General features: G+C 44.0%; 2 protein-coding genes and 1 long non-coding RNA gene across 3 annotated transcripts in view; all 3 read left to right on the top strand.

The window, feature by feature from the left end:
- The first annotated feature begins 1,190 nt into the window (after positions 1 to 1,190).
- On the top strand, positions 1,191 to 2,274 carry LOC120031087. The gene is made up of 2 exons (XR_005473704.1): positions 1,191 to 1,287; positions 1,382 to 2,274. It is a non-coding gene; the product is annotated as an uncharacterized LOC120031087 (long non-coding RNA).
- A 113-nt stretch (positions 2,275 to 2,387) lies between these two features.
- LOC120031066 (protein smg8-like) lies at positions 2,388 to 6,681 on the top strand. The gene is made up of 4 exons (XM_038976619.1): positions 2,388 to 3,943; positions 4,610 to 4,755; positions 4,876 to 5,805; positions 6,076 to 6,681. The coding sequence occupies exons 1-4, from the start codon at positions 2,407 to 2,409 to the stop codon at positions 6,289 to 6,291; spliced, it is 2,829 nt and encodes a 942-aa protein (XP_038832547.1). The 5' UTR covers positions 2,388 to 2,406; the 3' UTR covers positions 6,292 to 6,681.
- Positions 6,682 to 7,473: 792 nt separating this feature from the next.
- LOC120031058 (protein yippee-like 1) overlaps positions 7,474 to 21,741 on the top strand; it is a 30,629-nt gene continuing 16,361 nt past the window's right edge. Inside the window, exons 1-2 of the mRNA XM_038976608.1 lie at positions 7,474 to 7,649; positions 19,979 to 20,258. Of these exons, the coding sequence (XP_038832536.1) occupies positions 20,151 to 20,258 (108 nt within the window). The 5' untranslated portion in view covers positions 7,474 to 7,649; positions 19,979 to 20,150. The remainder of the gene's footprint in view (positions 7,650 to 19,978; positions 20,259 to 21,741) is intronic.

Below are 21,741 nucleotides of genomic sequence, written 5' to 3'. Positions count from 1 at the left end.
GTGGCTCCAGTGTGGACCCTCTTCCTGCTCTCACACCACCACCACCTTCTCCATCCACCACTTTCCTGCATCCCTACATCCCTACAAAAAGAGTGGCTTCCAATACTCAACAGGTAAGAATATAATAACTCATCTTTTTATTTGGTGGTCATAGATCGATTTCTGTCCCGTGTGGTTCAGTTGGTAGAGCATGGTGCTTGCATCGCCAGGGTTGTGGGTTCAATTCCCACGGTGGACGAGTACGAAAATGTACTGTATGCACTCACTACCGTAAGTCGTTCTGTAGAAGAGTGTCTCCTAAATTACTCAAATGTAAAATGTATTCTCTCCTATGATCTGACCTCTCTGTCACTAAGGAGAAGCAGGACATACTGGTGGCCATGACCCTCAGGGATTTACAGGCTGTTAAACTGAGAAAGGTTATTGTCAGCAGTGTGAAATCAAAGGTAAGCAATGCATATCCTTAGCATACTCAAAGTAATTTCTGCTTCCACCTGTCCAAAATGGAAGCTTCACAGGACACTCTCACATAGCATGCAGTAATGTGCCTTACTCTTTCTTGCATTTCCAGCATAAGAATGTACAACAAGGCCATTGTCTGAAAAATGGGTATGTCTTTTATTTTAGAGGACTCCAGAGAAGATGCATGACCCTCTGGTCACTGTGGCAGACCTGCAGAATGTCCGTCTGAAACGATCCAACTGCCCCCTAAACTTCTCAAACACCTTAGCTTTGGCAGGTAAACCTATCCCATATTTCTTAATCGGCTGCCATTTGTTTTGTGACCAGGAGATATCACAGTGTTCTCCATCATGGTCCTGGGGACCCACCACATGTTGTCCAGGCTTTTTTCCCCAGGCCAGTTATGATAATTAAATAATGTTTATCAGGCCTGGAACAAAAGCCTGCACACCAGGATTGAAGAACAGTTTTTCAAACATTTGTTTTCTTGATTGGATTTATGTTGTGTTATTGTGGAGATTATCAAATGTTATTTCCCACTCTATAACACCTACCAAAAGGCCTATGAATCTGCGTACACAGCTGAAAAGGGTTCAAATCAATAGGTAATGCATTTCAACACTCAAGTGCTTTATTCTGGGGTTCTTGTGTAACCTGAAAACAGGAAGTCAAAGGACTATCATCAAGTGAGAGCTGAGTCTGACTATAAGTGTTTCTCTACTCTTTAGGAGTCCTGGTGGCACTCCTCTGTTTGATAAGGAGAATATGGAGACGGGCACTGGCCTCACCCCCATCATGACTCAGGCCCTGCGATGCAAGTTCCAGGTAGATCACTCTACAGAGCCTGTGTGGCTTATGCATGTGTGGTTTAAAGGTGTGTCCCCTTTGTCACCACTTACATAGTTCTTTATCCCCTCAGAGTGCCTTACCACGAGGACTGTCTCCAAAGGCAAAGAATCTCAACGAAAGCTTTGATCAAAACTGAGACATTTGTTGATGTATACACAGATGTCGATCGAGACTAGTTCAAATGTAACGGAAAGGCAGCTGCCATGATGAAAAGTTCCAGTGTTGTATGAGGACGGTATGCAAGCTATAGATGTAACTATTGGCACAATGCACATTCTCTAGCACTTTCTGGTTTCCGTTGCTAAATGGGTTTCTGCCTTCTATTGCTGGATGGGTTATTTCATACTTTTACCATTGCTGAATGAATTACTAAGTGCTAGGTAGATTGAGGATGAAAAGAGGAAACACTTGTCTTGGACCACAATTTTAAAAAGGACATAAGTTCTAAAGGCAAGAGCCTTGACCGCCCCACTATATCAAACATAGGTTTGGTCAATCCCAACACTGCCTCAAAACTGCATGCTTCTTGGAAAAGTGACACCAAGGAGGATGTTAAGTGAGCGATACTGAGATTTAAAAGGCAGTAGTTGAGATACTCTGAACATGTTGTGGAAACAATCGATGATCTGTTACTTGGAATGAGTGAGAAGCATCACTTGGTTTGAATGTGGTTTCAGTTTAATCTTTTCTATGAGGAAGTCAATTTTAACTGTTGTAAATGTATCTGAGGATCTATGTTTGGAAATTGCACATTGACTGGGGGACCCTATGTTTGAGCTATTACACGTTATTTGTTACTTTTTCCAAAAAGCTTCTTGCATTATCTTTTGATTTTCATTTTTTTTTAACATTTTCAGCACATTGTTTTAAAAAGTATTTTAACCACTTGTGTTTAAGAATACAATTGAATTTGTGATTTCCTAGACATGTTTAGGAAACACCAAATAAATTAACAAAAAAAATTATGTACCTGTTTTGGTTGCTGGAACGCAGAAAAGGTATGTTGTTTCTACCACAGAAGTATAAGGTTTCTACACGGAACATTTTACTTGTGTTCACGGAAAGTGGCCTTGTGCGCAGCTGTTTATCTTCCCCATGATATGGGCGGAAAAAATGGCGTTGCCCGTGAGTGTGGGAGCGCTTCTAGAATCAGAAGTAATAGAGGATCCATTATACAAAGATGAAGGTCTCTGTGTACTTGGTATATTCGGTAAGACTGCAATGGTACCCGGATCACCGAAAGAGTTTCTAATCAACACGCTCGCGGACAAGCACATCTATTCACTATTTGGACTGGATGAGACAGACAATCATAACAGTGGAAGCTTGATTCAGGCGTACTACAGCCAAGAAAACCGCGTATTGTATCTGGTGCTTACTTCAGTTTGTGACAACCGACAGCTTTTGTGGGCGTGTGAGTCTTTGAGTACGGGCGTCGGACACTCGGAGGCGCACGAATTCTGGAAAGGAGCGGATAAACAGCATTGCTTAGCATTGCTTTACCTATTCTCGTTGTGCCATGTCCTGCTACTGGTCCATCCTACATGCTGTTTTGATGTCACCTATGACAGATTGTTCCGTGCTCTGGATGCACTTCGCCAGAAAGTTCTGCCACTACTACGTGCTACAATCAAGGATTCGATAATATCCAAAGAATGGAAGGTGAACTGCCGGCCCTGTCCCCCTCGCCTGCTATTCGTATTCCAGATGAATGGAGCCCTGCGAAGCTATGGTGGAAATGGTTCAGACCCTTCTGGAGGAAATGCTGATAAGCCCAAGAAACACTCGCCAAGGAGACGCCTCCAGCATGCATTGGAAGACCAGATATATCGAATTTTCCGGAAAAGTCGGGTCCTCACCAACCAGAGCAGTAATTGCTTATTCACTGTCCCTGCTAACCAAGCGTTTGTTTACGTGGTGCCTGGGCCAGAGGAGGACCCAGTGGCAGCCGTGCTAGGACAACTGCGCTCCAACTGTGCCCTGAGGGAAAATGACACCAGCACCTTGGTGTCTGGACCCAGGCGCTACCAACAAATGCGTCACTCTGCAAGACAACCATCCTTCAATGTAGAAAGCAGCAGCCTCTCAGGGGGGCAACTAGTAGACTGTAGTCTGAAGGAGTTCCTTTGGCAGCATGTCGAACTGGTGTTGACCAAGAAAGGCTTTGATGACAGTGTTGGTCGCAATCCGCAGCCTTCTCATTTTGAGCTGCCAACCTACTCCAAATGGGCACAAGTGGCCTACAGGCTGCATCAGGTCATGATAGCCAACACAGAGGAGGAAACTGCAGAGCTGGCTGTCAAAGTGCAGAGTCAACTTAAGTTTTTGGAAGGTTTCCTGGACGCAGATGCCAAGTTCTCTGAGAACCGCTGCCAGAAAGCCCTGCCACTGGCACATAGCGCCTACCAGTCTAACCTTCCCCATAACTATACCACCACTGTGCATAAAAACCAACTGACACAAGCACTTCGGGTCTACAGCCAGCATGCACGCGGCGTAGCTTTTCAGCGCTATGCCTTGCAGTTGCATGAGGACTGCTACAAGTTCTGGAGTAATGGGCATCAGTTATGTGAAGAGCGCAGTCTAACAGACCAACACTGTGTGCACAAGTTTCACCTGCTGCCTCAGCCAGGTAAAGCCTCAATCACTGTACGGAACATACTACTGTTACTATAATTTCTAAAATATTTCTTATTTATTACACAAATGAAAGGTATCATAACAGGTATCAACAGAGTTGGTGGTCAGTGTACCTCAGAATATCAATGTTGAATTGTGGTGTGTATTATGGCAAACTGTCTTCTATGGGGTTTTCTCGTTTGTGCAAAAGGCTGTCCTCTGTGACACGGAAACTGATAAGTGGTCGAGGAGTGTGTCAATTTGTTAGTAGGCAAACGGAAGTGTCCTCCTCGATATCCACCTTTCATCGGGGATAGTCATGTATCTTACCGCGGAAGAGTTTTGAAATCTGCCACACCCCCTTTGAATCAGCGTTTGTTTTGTCAGAGGAGAAAAACATGCACACATTTAAAAAAACAATATGCTACTTATTGTTATCTATATAATGTCTTGCACAACTTAATTTGTTTTGATGACGTTACACATTTATTTTGGGTTCCATCTTGTAAACGTCATTTGCCTAATGACTCACGAGTGGAGAAGGACCGTCTCATTTCAAGCAAGCACATTTCCATCCACGTTCACTCTCCTCGATTAACTTTGACCTTTTTCAAAAAGAGGTGAGAGAGGATGCATGAGGTGAGCAAATCAATTGATAAAAGGCCATTGTCATCTGCAGATGAGAAGCCAGAGATGGACCGCAACCCGCCCATCCTCAACCACAACAGCAGGGGGCGTTCCACTAGCTCGTGTAACTGTGGCTGGAAGCAAGCCCCTCGTGAGGACCCCTTTGACATCCAAGCTGCCAACTACGACTTCTACCAAGTTAGTATCCGCTTTAACAGATCTCTGCAGAGGACGCCAGCATAACCCCATGATCTCTTTAAAAATCTATTCAATTGTACTTGTCTTGTTTACACTTTGTCTCACTCTGTTGCCTTGTAGATGTTTGAGGAGAAATGCTGCGGGAAGCTGGAGAGGATCGACTTTCCTGTTTTCCAGCCAAGCACCCCAGACCCAGCCCCGGCCTGTGAAGAAGCACCCAGACCCACTGAGGTGGCTGCCCCAGTCCCAGTCCCACCGTCAGGTTCAGAGCCTGGGTCAGGGCCATCAGAGGGGGAGAGGCTAAAGGAGAGCATCCCAGCGTCCCACCCAGTGTCCCACACGCCCGGAGAGAGCACCAGCCTCAGCCTGGCCCTCAGCCTGGGCCATTCCACTGACAGCCTAGGGCCTTATGGAGATGGAGGGGGCGGTGAGGGCCAGGAGAAGAGGCCCAGCCTGGTGGATCGCCAGGCCTCCACTGTGGAGTACCTTCCAGGCATGCTCCACTCAGGCTGCTCCAAAGGTCTGCTGCCCAAGTTCTCCAGCTGGTCGCTGGTCAAGCTTGGCCCTGCTAAGACCTACAACCCCCACACTGGCCTGGAGCAGCCAGGCTTCCTGCCTGGCTCCTCCTTCCTCCTGCCCTGGGACGTGGTGATTCGCTCCCGCTCTGAAGAGGAGGTGGGCTTAACTGAGCCCTTGGATGGGGGACCCTCCTCCTGGCCGGCCCCCAACAAAACCGTGGCGGGGAAGCGAGGGAGTGCAGGGGGCCTTGGCCGGGGACGCAGGCGGGATGACGTGGCCCGGGCCTTTGTGGGCTTTGAGTACGAGGACAGTAGGGGCCGGCGTTTCCTCAGCTCAGGACCTGATAAAGTGGTGAAAGTGCTGGGGCCTGGAGGGGCCAAAGAGCCGGCCACCAGGGCCCTGAACACAGACATGCCCCTGTACATTCCCTCTCCAGCCCAGGGGCGTGGCCTAAAGACCCACTACGCCCAGCTGGCGCGCCTCTACATTGTGGTCCCTGACGCCCCCCTGGAGATAACACTCAACCCACAGGTACACTTGCCTGGCATACATTTCCCTATCAACTAGTGTTTGTCACCAGGAATAGATGAGAGGAATTTACTTACCTATCTTGATAGACAAGCTATTATGCTAAACTGTCAGTACAATTACAACTGAACTCATTGTGAGTTCTTAGTGTAGCAATATGCTGTGTAGAGATTCATTTTGTGTTGGCAAATAGTCCCTTTGTTGATTAATGAGAGATGTAATGCTTGATTAATGTTGACTGTAAAACGCTGCCCCTCTTCTTTTTGTTCTTAGGTCCAACCCGGCCCCCCTCCATGTCCAGTGTTCCACCCCGAGCAGACAGAGCTGGTGCTGCCCCCTGATGGCCTGTGGGTCCTACGTTTCCCCTATTCCTATGTCACAGACCGTGGCCCATGCTACCCACCTAAAGAGAACCAGCCCCTGGCCAGCTACAAGGTCCTCAGAGGCATCCTGCGTGCCAACACTGCAAGCCCTCTTCCACCACAGTAACCCCTACTCACACCATAGCACCGCAATGTGACTCTCGCACTTATTTGAAAGGTTAGTTTAAAAATGACTTTGAGTCAGTTGGACCGTGTTCTCTTGCCTAGTGTTGTTTCATCCCCTAAAATACTATTTCGAGTTAAATAGAATTGTGCTGGGTTAGTTGATTTATGAATAGCAATCTAAAAAGGTGTTGATCTGCGTCTCCACTTGGATATATTCAAAATTAAGATCTTGTTCTCTGATCTTTTGTTGTTCGTGGTATCTTTTTAATAGGGTTGTCAGGTGGTATTTTCAGCTCTTACACTAAAAGGGCAATTTATATAAAACACTGGAAAATCATGTTTTTGACTGCACTGGGCCTTTAAGGAGAGAATAAATTACATTTTACGGATCCTTGTTTGTTGGCTTTATTCACTGTTATTGTGCACACTCAATACAGCCTGTATAGAGGCTTGTTTTGAGCTAGGATCATTGTTCAGACCACCATATAAAGGTGAGATCACACATCATTACAGTTAGTCATCAATAAAGAAAATGGCATGCAACGTTTCTGAAGCCTAGCCACAGAATTCTTAGATCAATGCACAGCACTAGATGTCGCTATTAACCAAGTTATTGAGTGTGGCGTCATGAGAAAGTTCTCTACGTGGGCCCCTAACAAAAACAGTAGTTATTTACCTTGCAGAAAGATGAATAATCCTGTCATTTAAAGTGCTTGGCATGTGTCTTTTTTTAAATCCTTTTGTCCTTCAGGCCTGGTATGTATGGATGGCATGATCATGCATGCCTCCAACTTGTATTATTACAATGCTTAAATAAATGGATTGTTCTGCAGGTACAACGTTTGCTGTTGAGCTGTCTACCCGTCATGTATGTAGCCTATTTGTCCATCATGACATAAAAAAAAAACTATCTTGCAATTTGTCCGTGTTGTCTGGTAAATTTAATTGGTAGGCTTACTGAGACACAAAGTGTGCAAAGCGTTTCTGTTTATGAACTCCGCTATTGCGGTCTCCCACACGTATGCTTAACGAACAGTAGGCACTTATTTTTCTCCGCGCAACGATTGGTCAGCCATTACCATCTGTAGCCAATGGGCACAATGTTGCTATGCTGTAATGTTACATTGATTGGTTCCCTTGACTGTCCGTCTGCCTCAGACGGGGTACTGTCTTTGCGCAATAACATCAACTCAAGCGGTGCGCTCAGTATCGGATGGACATCCTTCGTTACTTCTTGAGCATTGAAGTTAACGCGTAGAAGCAAACCTTAACCCTCTAAACGGAATGAGAAGGAATTGCCACATAAAGTTGTGATCGGCAAAGCACTAGAGACGACGATTGACTTTTCTCTATCCAAAGGTAAAGGCAATGCTTATTGTTATTGCGCAACTGTAACGGTACATGTTTAAAACGGACTGCATCTTGTCCGAAAGTTCACAATGGGGCCTGAGACTAGATTATAACTATTTGATAACAATTAAACGATAATACGATTCTGACCGACTGTGCTTCGTGTATAACCTACAGGTATAGTATATGATGCGAGTAGGATTGATGTAAAATATACGCGGTGGCACTACATGCGCTGGTTTTAGATTACACAAAGTTGGCAGTGTCGTATTCTGCACCACCGAATCCAAACATTGCTTTTGGTGCATGCGGACGATGGAAGTAGAAGTTGCAAAGAGGAATCCGCTATGATATTGTTTCGGTTCTGACATGTTTTTGTTGACAATCATTTTTCATTACTTATGCCATATTAATATAATTGACAAGCTTGTATTGGTTGTTTTAACAGTTATTCAAAATGTTACCATCGTTTAGTGGTTGTAACAATATGCTGTAATAAATGTAACATCTGTTATTGTCATCAGTATTTTGAACCTTTAACAATCTTTCCTAAATGACTCTCAGTGAACCGATAGAGGCCTCTCACTATCTTGCTGTAGTTTTTGCTAAAAGACCATACCAAAATAGTGAATCCAGTTTGTAAGGTCGGGCCACATAAACGGATGACAGCTGGTTCCCCTTGACTAGTCTACTCTAAATCTCGACAAAGTTGGCAGAGAGCAAAAGGTTAGCTATTTATACCCACAGTAACATCTCTGTTCATTTTGACATTTTCATTGATATCTAACTTGGTTTCCTATTTAGTCATAATGACCTTAACTGGCATATAAATAATTCAACAACTTAACAGGTAGTTTTAAAACCACCAAAAGAAAGCTACCTATGGAACACATCATAGCAGATGCATCATGTGATATGGTCAAGAGCTCAATGTTTGTCACCTCTTTCTTAGCCACTCAGTACCATGACCAACACAGCCTTTTAAAGCATTGTAAGTGTAAGCACAAAATTCCAGCATAAGCATGAAATCAGTGCCAATATGTCAATCAGTGCAACAGAGATATAGCTGTGTGGGAGTATTGTGTGGGCCAGTAACTGAAAGGTCGCTGGTTCGAATCCCCGAGCCGACTAGGTGAAATATCTGATGTGCCTTTGAGCAAGGCACTTAACCATAATTGCTCCTGTAAGTTGCTCTGGATAAGAGCATCTGCTAAATGACTGAAATGTTGTTGTTTTTTAATATGTAAAAAAGGTTGTGAGCCCCGGGGCCGCCTGAGTAGGAGGCTTTCTCTCTGTCAGTCGGCATACAAATGGCTGTGTATGGCTAGACCTGAGGTTAGTATGGTAGCACACTTTGGAATCAATTGCCATCACAGATGCTGGGGGGAAAAATCTGGGCATAATGTCCCTATAGGTGTAGCCAGGACAGGTACAATACAATGTATAGTAAACCTGGTGATACTCATAGTCAGGAATGTCTTACAATTCAACTTTCATTTCCGCTGAAGAGTGTCCGGTTTTATTTATTCAGTGTTTACTCCATTGTTTTTGCACCTTGTGAGGTAACTATGGTATACGTTCCCTAATGCACATCAGATAATGCAACACAACACTACAAGACGGTCCCCAAATGGATCTAATATTTGTGTGTGTTCACTGCTTCCTATCATCTTGTGTGTGCAAAAAGAGTGCTATTCAAAGGTCATTGCTGGGTGCTCATTTGGCAGTGAATCAATTCAGAGACCAGCTCTCTGCATTGGCTCTTTCATTCATCCAATGCTAATAAACAGAGGGAGGGAGCATGGCAGGGATGTTTACACCTCTATCCAACTGGTCACACCTATTTCCTGCCAGTCATTCACACCAGCTGGGACGTTAGCAGAAAGTTCTCCACCCTGGCCTCCTCGCATCCAGGAGTCTGCCCTGTGTTGTGAAGGATGTGGCACATTCCATGTCTACATTTTAAGCAGGATCTGATTGAGATAAAAAGCCTAGAGACAGTGTATTTTTGTCAATGCGTGGCGGTCAATATACGCCTACGTGCGCGTCAGTGTGTGTGTGTGCATATACAGTCGTATGAAAAAGTTTGGGCACCCCTCTGAGGCTGCATAATAATTTACTTTGTCGTCACAGAAAATGATCACAGTGGCATGCCATTCATTTTCTAATAAAAGCTGAGTACTGGGGTATTGTCCAGACAAAGATTTTTAGTGTAGCAATATTAAGTTGTATGAAATTAAATCAGATGTGAAAAATAGGCTATGCAAAAATGTGGGCACCCTTGTCATTCTGTTGATTTGAATACCTGTAACTACTTAGCACTGATTAATTGGAACACACAATTGGTTTGGTGAGCTCATTAAGCCTTGAACTTCATAGACAAGTGCATCCAATCATGAGAAAAGGTATTTAAGGTGGCCAATTGCAAGTTCTTGTTCTCTTTGACTCTCCTCTGAAGAGTGGCATCATGGGGGCCTCAAAACAACTCTCAAATGACCTGAAAACAAAGATTGTTCAACATTATGGTTTAGAGGAAGGCTACAAAAAGCTATCGCAGAGATTTAAGCTGTCAGTGTCCACTGTGAGGAACATAGTAAGAAAATGGAAGACCAGAGGCACAGTTCTTGTTAAGGCCAGAAGTGGCAGGCCAAGTAAAATATCGGAGAGGCAAAGGCGAAGGATGGTGAGAACGGTCAAAAACAGCCCACAGACCACCTCCAAAGACCTACAACATCATCTTGCTGCAGATGGTGTCACTGTGCATCGTTCAACAATTCAGCGCACTTTGCACAAGGAGAAGCTGTATGGGAGAGTGATGTGGAAGAAGCCTTTTCTGCACACACGCCACAAACAGAGTCGCTTGAGGTATGCAAACGCACATTTGGACAAGCCAGCTTCATTTTGGAATAAGGTGCTGTGGACTGACGAAACAAAGATTGAGTTATTTGGTCATAACAAGGGACGTTATGCATGGCGGCAAAAGAACACAGCGTTCCAAGAAAAACACTTGCTACCCACAGTAAAATTTGGTGGGGGTTCCATCATGCTGTGGGGCTGTGTGGCCAGTGCCAGTACTGGGAATCTTGTTAAAGTTGAGGGTCGCATGGATTCCACTCAATATCAGCAGATTCTTGGGAATAATGTTGAAGTTACGCCGGCGCTGGATATTTCAACAAGACAACGACCCAAAACACTGCTCAAAATCTACCCGGGCATTTATGCAGAGGAACAAGTGCAATGTTCTGGAATGGCCATCCCAGTCCCCAGACCTGAATATCATTGAGAATCTGTGGGATGATTTGAAGCGGCCTGTCCATGCTCGGCAACCATCAAACCTAACTGAACTGGAGATGTTTTGTAAGAAGGAATGGTCCAAAATACCTTCATCCAGACACTCATTAGAGGCTATGGGAAGCGTCTAGAGCAGGGGTGTCAAACTCATTCCACGGAGGGCCTAGTGTCTGCAGGTTTTTGGTTTTTCCTTTCAATAAAGCCCTAGACAACCAGGTGTGGGGAGTTCCTAACTAATTAGTGATGTTAATTCATCAATCAAGTACAAGGGAGGAGCGAAAACCCGCAGACACTCGGCCCCCCGTGGAATGAGTTTGACACCTGTGGTCTAGAGGCTGTTATTTTTGCAAAAGGAGGCTCTACTAAATATTGATGTGATTTTTCTATTGGGGTGCCCAAATTTATGCACCTGTCTAATTTTGTTTTGATGCATATTGCACATTTTCTGTTAATCCAATAAACCTCATTTCACTACTGAAATATTACTGTGTCCATCAGTTATTTGATAGATCAAAATGAAATTGCTGATCCAAACACCCAATTATTTATAAATGGAAATCATGGAAATTGTCAGCGGTGCCCAACCGTTTTCATACGACTGTATACAGTACCAGTAAAAAAAAATAACACCTACTCATCCCAGCGTTTTTCTTGATATTTACTATTTTCTACAATAAAGATAAATGATAGTCCCATCAGAGTAGTGAGGGAGGCAATGCTTACCCTGTGATAATCTACTAAACAGCTGTTAATGAAAAGCAAAATAATAATAAATAAAATTATCTAATGTTATCTGTTTTTACAATGATTCTGGTGGCTTTTATGCTCAATATATACACTCGTGGCCAAAAGTTTTGAGAATGACACAAATATTAATTTCCACAAAGTTTGCTGCTTCGGTGTCTTTAGATATTTTTGTCAGATGTTACTATGGAATACTGAAGTATAATTACCAGCATTTCATAAGTGTCAAAGGCTTTTATTGACAATTACATGAAGTTGATGCAAAGAGTCAATATTTGCAGTGTTGACCCTTCTTTTTCAAGACCTCTGCAATCCGCCCTAGCATGCTGTCAATTAACTGGGTCACATCCTGACTGCTGGCAGCCCATTCTTGCATAATAAATGCTTGGAGTTTGTCAGAATTTGTGGGTTTTTGTTTGTCCACCCGCCTCTTGAGGATTGACCACAAGTTCTCAATGGGATTAAGGTCTGGGGAGTTTCCTGGCCATGGACCCAAAATATCGATGTTTTGTTCCCCGAGCCACTTAGTTATCACTTTTGCCTTATGACAAGGTGCTCCATCATACTGGAAAAGGCATTGTTCGTCACCAAACTGTTCCTGGGCGGTTGGGAGAAGTTGCTCTTGGAGGATGTGTTGGTACCATTCTTTATTTACGGCTGTGTTCTTAGGCAAATTGTGAGTGAGCACACTCCCTTGGCTGAGAAGCAACCCCACACATGAATGGTCTCAGGATGCTTTACTGTTGGCATGACACAGGACTGATGGTAGCGCTCACCTTGTCTTCTCCGGACAAGCTTTTTTCCAGATGCCCCAAACAATCGGAAAGGGGATTCATCAGAGAAAATGACTTTACCCCAGCAGTCCAATCCCTGTACCTTTTGCAGAATATCAGTCTGTCCCTGATGTTTTTCCTGGAGAGAAGTGGCTTCTTTGCTGCCCTTCTTGACACCAGGCCATCCTCCAAAAGTCTTCTCCTCACTGTGCGTGCAGATGCACTCACACCTGCCTGCTGCCATTCCTGAGCAAGCTCTGTATTGGTGGTGCCCCGATCCCACAGCTGAATCAACTTTAGGAGACGGTCCTGGAGCTTGCTGGACTTTCTTGAGCGCCCTGAAGCCTTTTTCACAACAATTAAACCGCTCTCCTTGAAGTTCTTAATGATCCGATAAATGGTTGATTTAGGGGCAATCTTACTGGCAGCAGTAGCCTGTGAAGCCCTTTTTGTGCAAAGCAATGATGACAGCACGTGTTTCCTTGCAGGTAACCATGGTTAACAGAGGAAGAACAATGATTCCAAGCACCACCCTCCTTTTGAAGCTTTCAGTCTGTTATTCGAACTCAATCAGCATGACAGAGTGATCTCCAGCCTTGTCCTCGTCAACACTCACACCTGTGTTAACGAGAGAATCACTGACATGATGTCAGCTGGTCCTTTTGTGGCAGGGCTGAAATGCAGTGGAAAGTTTTTTGGGGGATTCAGTTCATTTGCATGGCAAAGAGGGACTTTGCACTTAATTGCAATTCATCTGATCACTCGTCATAACATTCTGGAGTATATGCAAATTGCCATCATACAAACTGAGGCAGCAGACTGTGAAAATGAATATTTGTGTCATTCTCAAAACTTTTGGCCACAACTGTACATTTGCTAAAAGTGCATCACAACCTCAGAATAGGCGCCAGGGTATTCATGCCTTTTCTTTCCATCCATTCAATGCCATTAACATCCTTAGAGTGCAGCATTTCATGACTCCAGTCACTGTTAATGGACAGGGTCACTATATTGGCATTGCTGCCTTGCCTAGCTTGAAGTAGCTTTATTTGTTGAATTGAACCGATGTTCAGATTTTGCGCATGCGTATTGCCTAAACATGTTGTGCGGGTTTTGCCTGGAGTAAGCTGTGCACATTTGTGCGTGTCTATATAATTTGGCTCTCAGATCTCTTGAAATTAACAAAGCTAGCTAGCAAAAACAACCTGACAAAAGGACACTAACGTTACTATACTGTACAAACAATTTTCGAAGTTGGAATAATGTAAAGCGCCATTTTGGAGGGTTCGAAGAGTGGAAGTCAACTATAATGAAAGTTAAGACGAGGCAAAGGCAGCAAAAAGCATACAAGATGTGACTTTATTCATGACAGGCATGGCAACCACCATCTCCCTCACTGCTAGCTGTTGTGCAGGCGAAGAGAACTGGACTGTCCACCACAGGCGGCGCCATTCCAGCCATAATAATGGCCGAAACAGAGCAAACAGAATGGCATCAAACACCTTGAAACCAGGTGTTTGATGTATTTGATACTATTCTACTCATTCCGCTCCAGTCATTAACACAAGCCTGTTCTCCCCAATTAAGGTGCCACCAACCTCCTGTGCTGTCCACTTGTCTGAAACGTCATTACCAATTAATACCTTTTAGCTGGGTTTTACACCTCTTGGACATTTACTTTTGCTTTGTGGACGTATTGGGAATGGAGCTTCTCCCGCCACTTAATGCGGGCCAGAGCTTTGGCTTCTACAAGATAGATACAACTCACTACACTACAACCATTCTACATGCGTGGCTGCATGGGAACGCACACGCACGGGAGGATTCAGCCCGTCAGAGAGCAGGATGCCCTAATAGATGGAGCTGCCTGTGTGCTGCGTGGGAGAAGAACTGTGCTACCAGCTACTGTTTGTGTGTGACTTTATGTGTCAGTGTTAAAATATAACCGAATGAGGCCTTGCGGATGCCTCATGACTGTGGGGCCTGCTGTGTGCATGCAGAATAAAATTCTGCTGAGACTTCTACAACACTGTCACGCAGAGGTTCACCAGACGAATGGACTTAATTTACAAGTAAAGGTAGGCCTTAATGCACTTTCCTTTGAAATTTGCAGGTTAGGCTACTGTTTAATCATGAGAATAGACAACGACCCTTTGAATGCATTTGATTTATCAAGCTACAATTTCATGAGACACTTTTTGATGTTTTGAACAGCATTTTTCAGTCATTTCAATTGTTGATGTGGAAATTTAGTTTGAATCTTTTTTTTAAATTATTATAAAAAAATGTTTACCCCTTTTTCATGATATCCAATTGGTAGTTACAGTCTTGTCCCATCGCTGCAACTCCTGTACGGACTCTGGAGAGGAGAAGGTCAAGAGCCATGCGTCCTCCGAAACACGACCCTGCCAAGCTGCACTGCTTCTTAATCAGGAAGCCAGCGACACCAATGTGTCGGAGGAAACACCGTACAACTGGCGACACGAGTCAGCTTGCATGCGCCCGGCCTGCCACAAAGAGTCGCTAGCACGTGATGGGACAAGGACATCCCGGCCGGCCAAACCCTCCCTAACCCGGACGACGCTGGGCCAATTGTGCGCCGATTGTGCACCGCCTCATGGATCTTACGGTCGCAGCCTGGGATCGGACCCGGGTCTGTAGTAATGCCTCTACCACTGCGATGCAATGCCTTAGACCGCTGCACCACTCGAGAGGCCCCCCTAAAATCAATTTTTAAAGGCTATGGAGTTCATATTGGAATTATTCGGATGAAATGTGTCCATATTTTGATATTTTAGTGTGGATGCTACATCGTTCTAAGGCTGAGTTGAGCAGTGTGTCATTTTGTCGGATGATATGAAATATGCTGTCATCGGAGGCTATCGCGTGTTTCTCTTGGCTACATTGGTATTTACATTTGGTGAAAATTGTTTGTTAATTAAGGTTAATAGCGTATGTCACTCTGGATGTTGGAGATATCTGTTGTATGGTGAACTTGGGCTTCATCAAGGTTTATTTGTGAGTAAATCTGGCTTTGATAATAACCAGTGCTTACCCAGCCACTGACCTCACCGCACGTCACTGTAGCTAGTTAGCAAAGTGGTGCTGAGTTAATGGAGCTATTTGTGAAATCTTGTGATGTCCCTGGCCTACATATTGTAACATTGTAATATTGTTGTATTGTAGTGTTGTTCATTTTATATTGTACATTTGTAATAATATATTATAAGATGTATTGTTTTATTTATGCAGGCTGTTGTTACATTTTGTTGTGATGTAATTGTTTTAATCCTGCTTGGACCTGAAGAAGTTAGCTTAGCTTGGTAGTAGCTAATGGGCATCGTAATAAATACAAATGTACTAGCAGCCTATCCTAGTCTAGTCATATCGACGTATACTGTCACACTCACACACACCAGTACTAATGCTGCCACTGACCTGGTTCTCCCATTCTCCTTTATTTATAAGTTTTTATAATGTGTATCTCTCTCTCATGCTACTGCTGTCTTTCATTGTCTTTATTTCATTCTCTCTCTTTTCCTTCTGTTATTCTCTTTCTCTTCCTCCTGCTCTTGCTGCCATTTCTCTTTCCATCTCTGTCCTCATTTTGCCTGCCCTTTTTTAGATTCTCTCTTTCTCTCCGTCTCTCTCTCTCTTTCTCTCTCTCTCTCTTCCACTTTCATTCTTCCAGTATCTCTGACCCCTGTGTTTTCTCTGTCTCATGCCCATCACTCATGCCAGCCTCATCTCCATCCCCATGACACAGATGCCTGTGTTGTTCCAGCTAGTTGGCTGAACAAAACTTCACAAACACTAATAGATGTATTCTTAACTGAACTCGTTGTCAGTTAGCTAATGACAACATAGACCAAAAAGCGGTGAAAGGGCTTGACTCGGACAGAAATAGGAGCCGGTACTCATTTTGGGTGCCGGTACTGTTTATATTTAGGTGCAGGAAATCCACAATACTTTGAGATAATATTCTATAAGAGGAACAGGAGCACAAGCAGTAGAACCTTTGAGGTGCCGGTACTCAGCTCCAGTGAGCTCCTGCACAAGCACTGGTGGTGAGCGCTATATCGCCAATAAATGATGCTGCTTCAACAGTCTCACTCCCTGAAAATAATTTCAGACTCCTCTCTTCCAATATCGAAAAGGACAACACAAGGACACTATCTGAGGGTCTTATCTAACATAACACTAGTTCATACCAGGTTAATTGAGATGCAGATGCATGTTTCGAGGGTGACACTTTTCCCACTGGGGTTATGCACAGTTGCTATGGAAGCTAATTGAAATGTGACTCCTAGGCCTATAGTAGATTAATCCAGATACTTCGATAGAACTCTCCAATTTCCTTTGATGGGCCGAGACACTAATTTGAGCCACATGAAGTTCAAAGGAAGCTGACTATCTTTCTCTACATGGCATGGTTGATTGACTGTGGCTCATTGGTAGCCAGGCAGTCATTTCATGGCTTTAAGATCTATTTAAATAGTTGCCGAGTCGGCTTTTAGGTCTATTTGAAATGACCCCACCATGATAGCTCGTCATCTCTTATCTTTATGAGCTGGCTGTTGTTTCTGTGTTTAATCTTTTGTATATTGATATTTGCCTTTCTTTTTAACCTTTGTGCTGGGGTGAAGGCTGTTATTAAGGCTCTGTTTAATGTATCGTGTAGAGGCTTGCTTTTTGTTTTCATTGGATTTGCCCAAGATGGAGTCTGTCATTTGCATGTGGTAGGGTAGAGAATAGTTAGTGATGCCTGCCCATTGTGTCACTGGTGGGCACACACACATACACACACCTGCAGGCTGCGTGAGGTGCTGCAGCTGTTGCCCATAGACAAATCTGACAATGAATGGTTTATACAGCCCAGCTAACCACAAAGTAAATTATAATTTGTCATCCCAAGCTTTATTGCATCAAGAGGGGATGTCTGTAATTTGAAAACGCTCGACTGATCCAGCTAGTGCCTCTAATAATTTGAGATTGTGCTGGTCTGTTTGATTGGCCATTTGGAATGGTACATGCACACGCGTGCGCACACACACCTTGTCCACACGCCTTGCCCAGAGAGAGAGAGAGAGAGAGCTCTCAGCACTTCCATTCTTCTCTCAGGGGGTGGTGGGTAGCCCCTCCATATTGTGCCAGGCCCCTGGGTCCTTAGTCAGCAGGCTTTACAGCAAGCTTACATGGCATGAGCCGCTTACCTAGCGTGAACTGCTGAGTGGGGATACAGGAGTGTGCATTCTGGCAGCCTTGTGTATGGCTAGTGTGTTAACAGTATAGGCCCCTGTAGAGGGAACTCATAGGACAATATATGGGCACGGTCATTGTTTATGTGGCCAAAGTCATCCCCAAAATTGTACATATCTGGAACCTTACACGAGTTTGTTTCTGCTTCATTATCATGTTCTTTTCGCTTCACCGACAGTTTTGGATGCTTGGTATATTGGCCACTGTACACTCCATATAAGGATGGCACTTTTCATAACTGTTTGACAGTTCATGTGTCACGAACGTCGTTGTAAGGATTGTCGGACCAAAGTGCAGCGTGGTATGGGTTCAACATATTTATTTAGTGAACCGGCACAAACGAAACGTGAAGCTAATGGCATGCTCACAGGCAACTAACCAAAAACAAGATCCCACAAAAACCCAGTGGGAAAAGGCTGCCTAAATCTGATCCCCAATCAGAGACAACGATAAACAGCTACCTCTGATTGGGAACCATAATAGGCCAACATAGAAAACAAAACACCTAGATAGGAACACCCCCCCTAGTCACACCCCGACCTAACCAAAATAGAGAATAGAAAAGGCTCTCTATGGTCAGGGCGTGACATCATGACAGCTGACAGAGAGCGTAGCCTAAATTCAGAGCATTCAGTGTCACATGACAGAATAGTGAACGTAATTGGGCAATGTAATTGTGCCTTCATAGCTTGCCATATCCTGTTTTAGGAAATGTTAGCATAGTCTTTTGTGTAGCCTGTTATGTTTTAATTAGGCCTGTTGAAGAATTCAAAGGCACTTACACTGCCAACATCATACAGCTGGATATCATTCCAGAGCTATGAAAAAGTGCAACACCAGCGAAAGATTTAAAAGAATTTAAGAAAAACTAGGTTATGAGACTGTGTACATAAAAACTAGAGACAGGACGATACCAGTATCACGATACTCGTTAGTATCGTGGCAAGGAAACTAAACACATAGCGGATTTAATTTCTTTAGGAAAACAGCCCTAATGTTGCATCCAGAGTCATATTTTATTTATTTTCCAAGCTATAGCTCACAATATTTTACATATATGTTTTTAAAGGACCAAAGAGTTGGGTCTGCTTCGTGTTTTCATTTTTGCCATGCAAAAGATATTGCAGTACTAGTATCGTAAAAACCATGATAAAGTACGTCACCATTTTGGTGCTGGCTCAGTAGCAGGCCACTGAGGCCAGTAGCATTTACTAGCTCACTCTCTACTGCCGTACACATCCTGTCCTACACACCTTTCCTTCCCTCAAACTCTTTGTGTGTGTGTACACTTGTTTTCCTACACGATCAGGACCTCAATGTCCTAACATTTCACCTTAATGTCCTGAAAAGGTAGGAAAACAAAACCTTTTTTGAAAAGTTGACTTTTTGCAGGTCCTGAATTTGTTAAAATGCTATGTTAAGCTTAAGGGTTAGGTTTTAGGGTTAGGGGTTATGGAAAACATGATTTTTAATGGTGAAAACATTTGACACTTAAAAAATTGTTGACATTTCACGAAAAGACAGATGTGTGTGTGGCTACATTGAGTCAGTAAGTAGTGTATTTCTAGTGGAGCCCACGCGGTTGGCAGGGTTCCAGACTTCTGATAGTCCAATTCTGGCCCACTGACCCTGTGTGTGTGTGCGTTGTATTGTCTGTGTTGTGTGTGTTGCTGCCATAGAGTCTATCATAGTTGTACCATGATACGATAGAGAGCATTATATTGAATTGTGTCATGATTCACATAAACGCCTTCCACCACGCTTTGATGTATATGAGAGAGAGAGAGAACCTCATATAAGACTTGTTGGAAAGATTGAGTTAATGATCCAGCAATTTTGCCTGGGGGGATTTTCCTGCTCCATTCCTGCTCCATGGGAGTTTCAATCAAATTCCTTTGAGACTATATCTTAAAGTAGTAGGGGTTTCTAACGTGTGTGTATGTCTGTGTCGTGTCTGTGTGCGCAGAGGGGTACATACGTTAATGCATGCGTGTGAGGCAGGTAGACTAGTGGTTAAGAGCGTTATGTTTGTAACCGAAATGCCCGTGGTTTCAATCCCGACTAGGTGAAAAATCTGTCTGTGCCCTTGAGCAAGGCACTTAACCCTAATTGCTCTGGATAAGAGCGTATGCTAAGTGACAAAAATTGTGAATTCAACATTAAATATTCATATTTGGTAGACTCAACATACACAAACTATTTTTGCGCCTTCACGACAAACATGATCCGTCGTCATGGATCCATATTAAAGTGTTTATGTGTGTGTCCCAGGTGTGTGCCTCCCGCCCCACGCCCCACCACGGCCCTCACCTGTGTGTTGCGGTGCTTCCCCTGCGAACCATCCTGGGCTGGAAGCCCTTTCTTGCACCGCCCCCCCACCCCACCCAGTAACAGCAACGCCGTTGCCCCTGCAACTGCCACCGTCTCCCAGGCAACTATCATCATGACACGCTCCAAGACCTTCCAGGCCTATCTGCCCAACTGCCACCGCACCTACAGCTGCATTCACTGTCGAGCACACCTGGCCAACCATGACGAGCTCATCTCCAAGGTAGGCTTTTTCTGCAAGGACAAAAAAATCTGAAATACAACTGTGAATAGGGAAGCTATGTCATGTGTATGAAGCTTTACGTCATGTGTATGAAGCTGCAGGCCAGTGGTAGATATACTCCATATTTTCACGGCTGGAAATCCTACTGATGGCACACTGCCTAGCATCTACTGCAGGGCCTCAGTGTGTTTGTGTGTGTGTGTGTGTGTGTGGTTACAACCGAGAGTAGATTCTGCCTCAACGTGATTGCTGCCATTTGCTCCTTTGCTTGCGATAACATCAGATGTTCATCGTGTTGCACCAGGTTGACCAGGGTTAACTTTATTCCACCAGTTGTTGTTTCCAATTGTGAGTATGAGGGCACATAAACTGTGGGTCATAAACACAGTATATAGCCCTGACTTAATTAACCCACATGGCGGGATCAAGGGATAGCCCTTAGTCCATTTAGTTTTGTGTGCAACTATGAGAGAAGGAAAAAGAAACCACGAAAGAGAGGGGCGAGAGAGATCAGCATACTGTCCCCTCCTGGAACTCTCTAGACTAGAGCATCCTCGGTAATATCCCTGGCTACAAAGCTCCCTAATACACACACACACACACCACACCACACCACACCACACCACACCACACCACACCACACCACACCACACCACACCCACACCCACACCCACACCCACACACACACGGCCTCTCCCGGCTTTTTTCATAGACACTAGTGGGCTTTTAGTGTAAGCCAGCAGCACATCAAATCAGATTGACTGGATTCACTCTGCAAACACACAGTTTCCATGGAAGCAGCATGTTTGTGTCAGACTAAAATAAAGAGGGCAATGATAGCATACAGTTGAAGTTGGAAGTTTACATATACCTTAGCCAAATACATTTAAACTCAGTTTTTCACAATTCATGACATTTAATCCAAGCAAGAATTCCCTGTCCTAGATCAGTTAGGATCACCACTTTATTTTAAGAATGTGAAATGTCAGAATAATAGCAGAGAGAATGATTTATTTCAGCTTTTATTTCTTTCATCACATTCCTAGTGGGTCAGAAGTTTACACACACTCAATTAGTAATTAGTACCCAAGTTAAACAATTTAAAGGCATTGCCTTTAAATTGTTTAACTTGGGTCAAACGTTTCGGGTAGCCTTCCACAAGCTTCCCACAATAAGTTGGGTGAATTTTGGCCCATTCCTCCTGACAGAGCTGGTGTAACTGAGTCAGGTTTGTAGGCCTCCTCGCTCGCACATGCTTTTTCAGTTCTGCCCACAAATTTTCTATAGGATTGAGGTCAGGGTTTTGTGATGGCCACTCCAATACCTTGACTTTTTTGTTCTTAAGCCATTTTGCCACAACTTTGGAAGTATGCTTGGGGTCATTGTCCATTTGGAAGACCCAATTGCCACCAAGCTTTAACTTCCTGACTAATGTCTTGAGATGTGGATATATTGAAGCAACATAATTTTCTTTCCTCATGAT

This window comes from Salvelinus namaycush, chromosome 3 (assembly GCF_016432855.1).
Source record: "Salvelinus namaycush isolate Seneca chromosome 3, SaNama_1.0, whole genome shotgun sequence".
NCBI classification, from domain to species: domain Eukaryota; kingdom Metazoa; phylum Chordata; class Actinopteri; order Salmoniformes; family Salmonidae; genus Salvelinus; species Salvelinus namaycush.
This window is presented reverse-complemented; position numbering and strand designations above follow the sequence as displayed.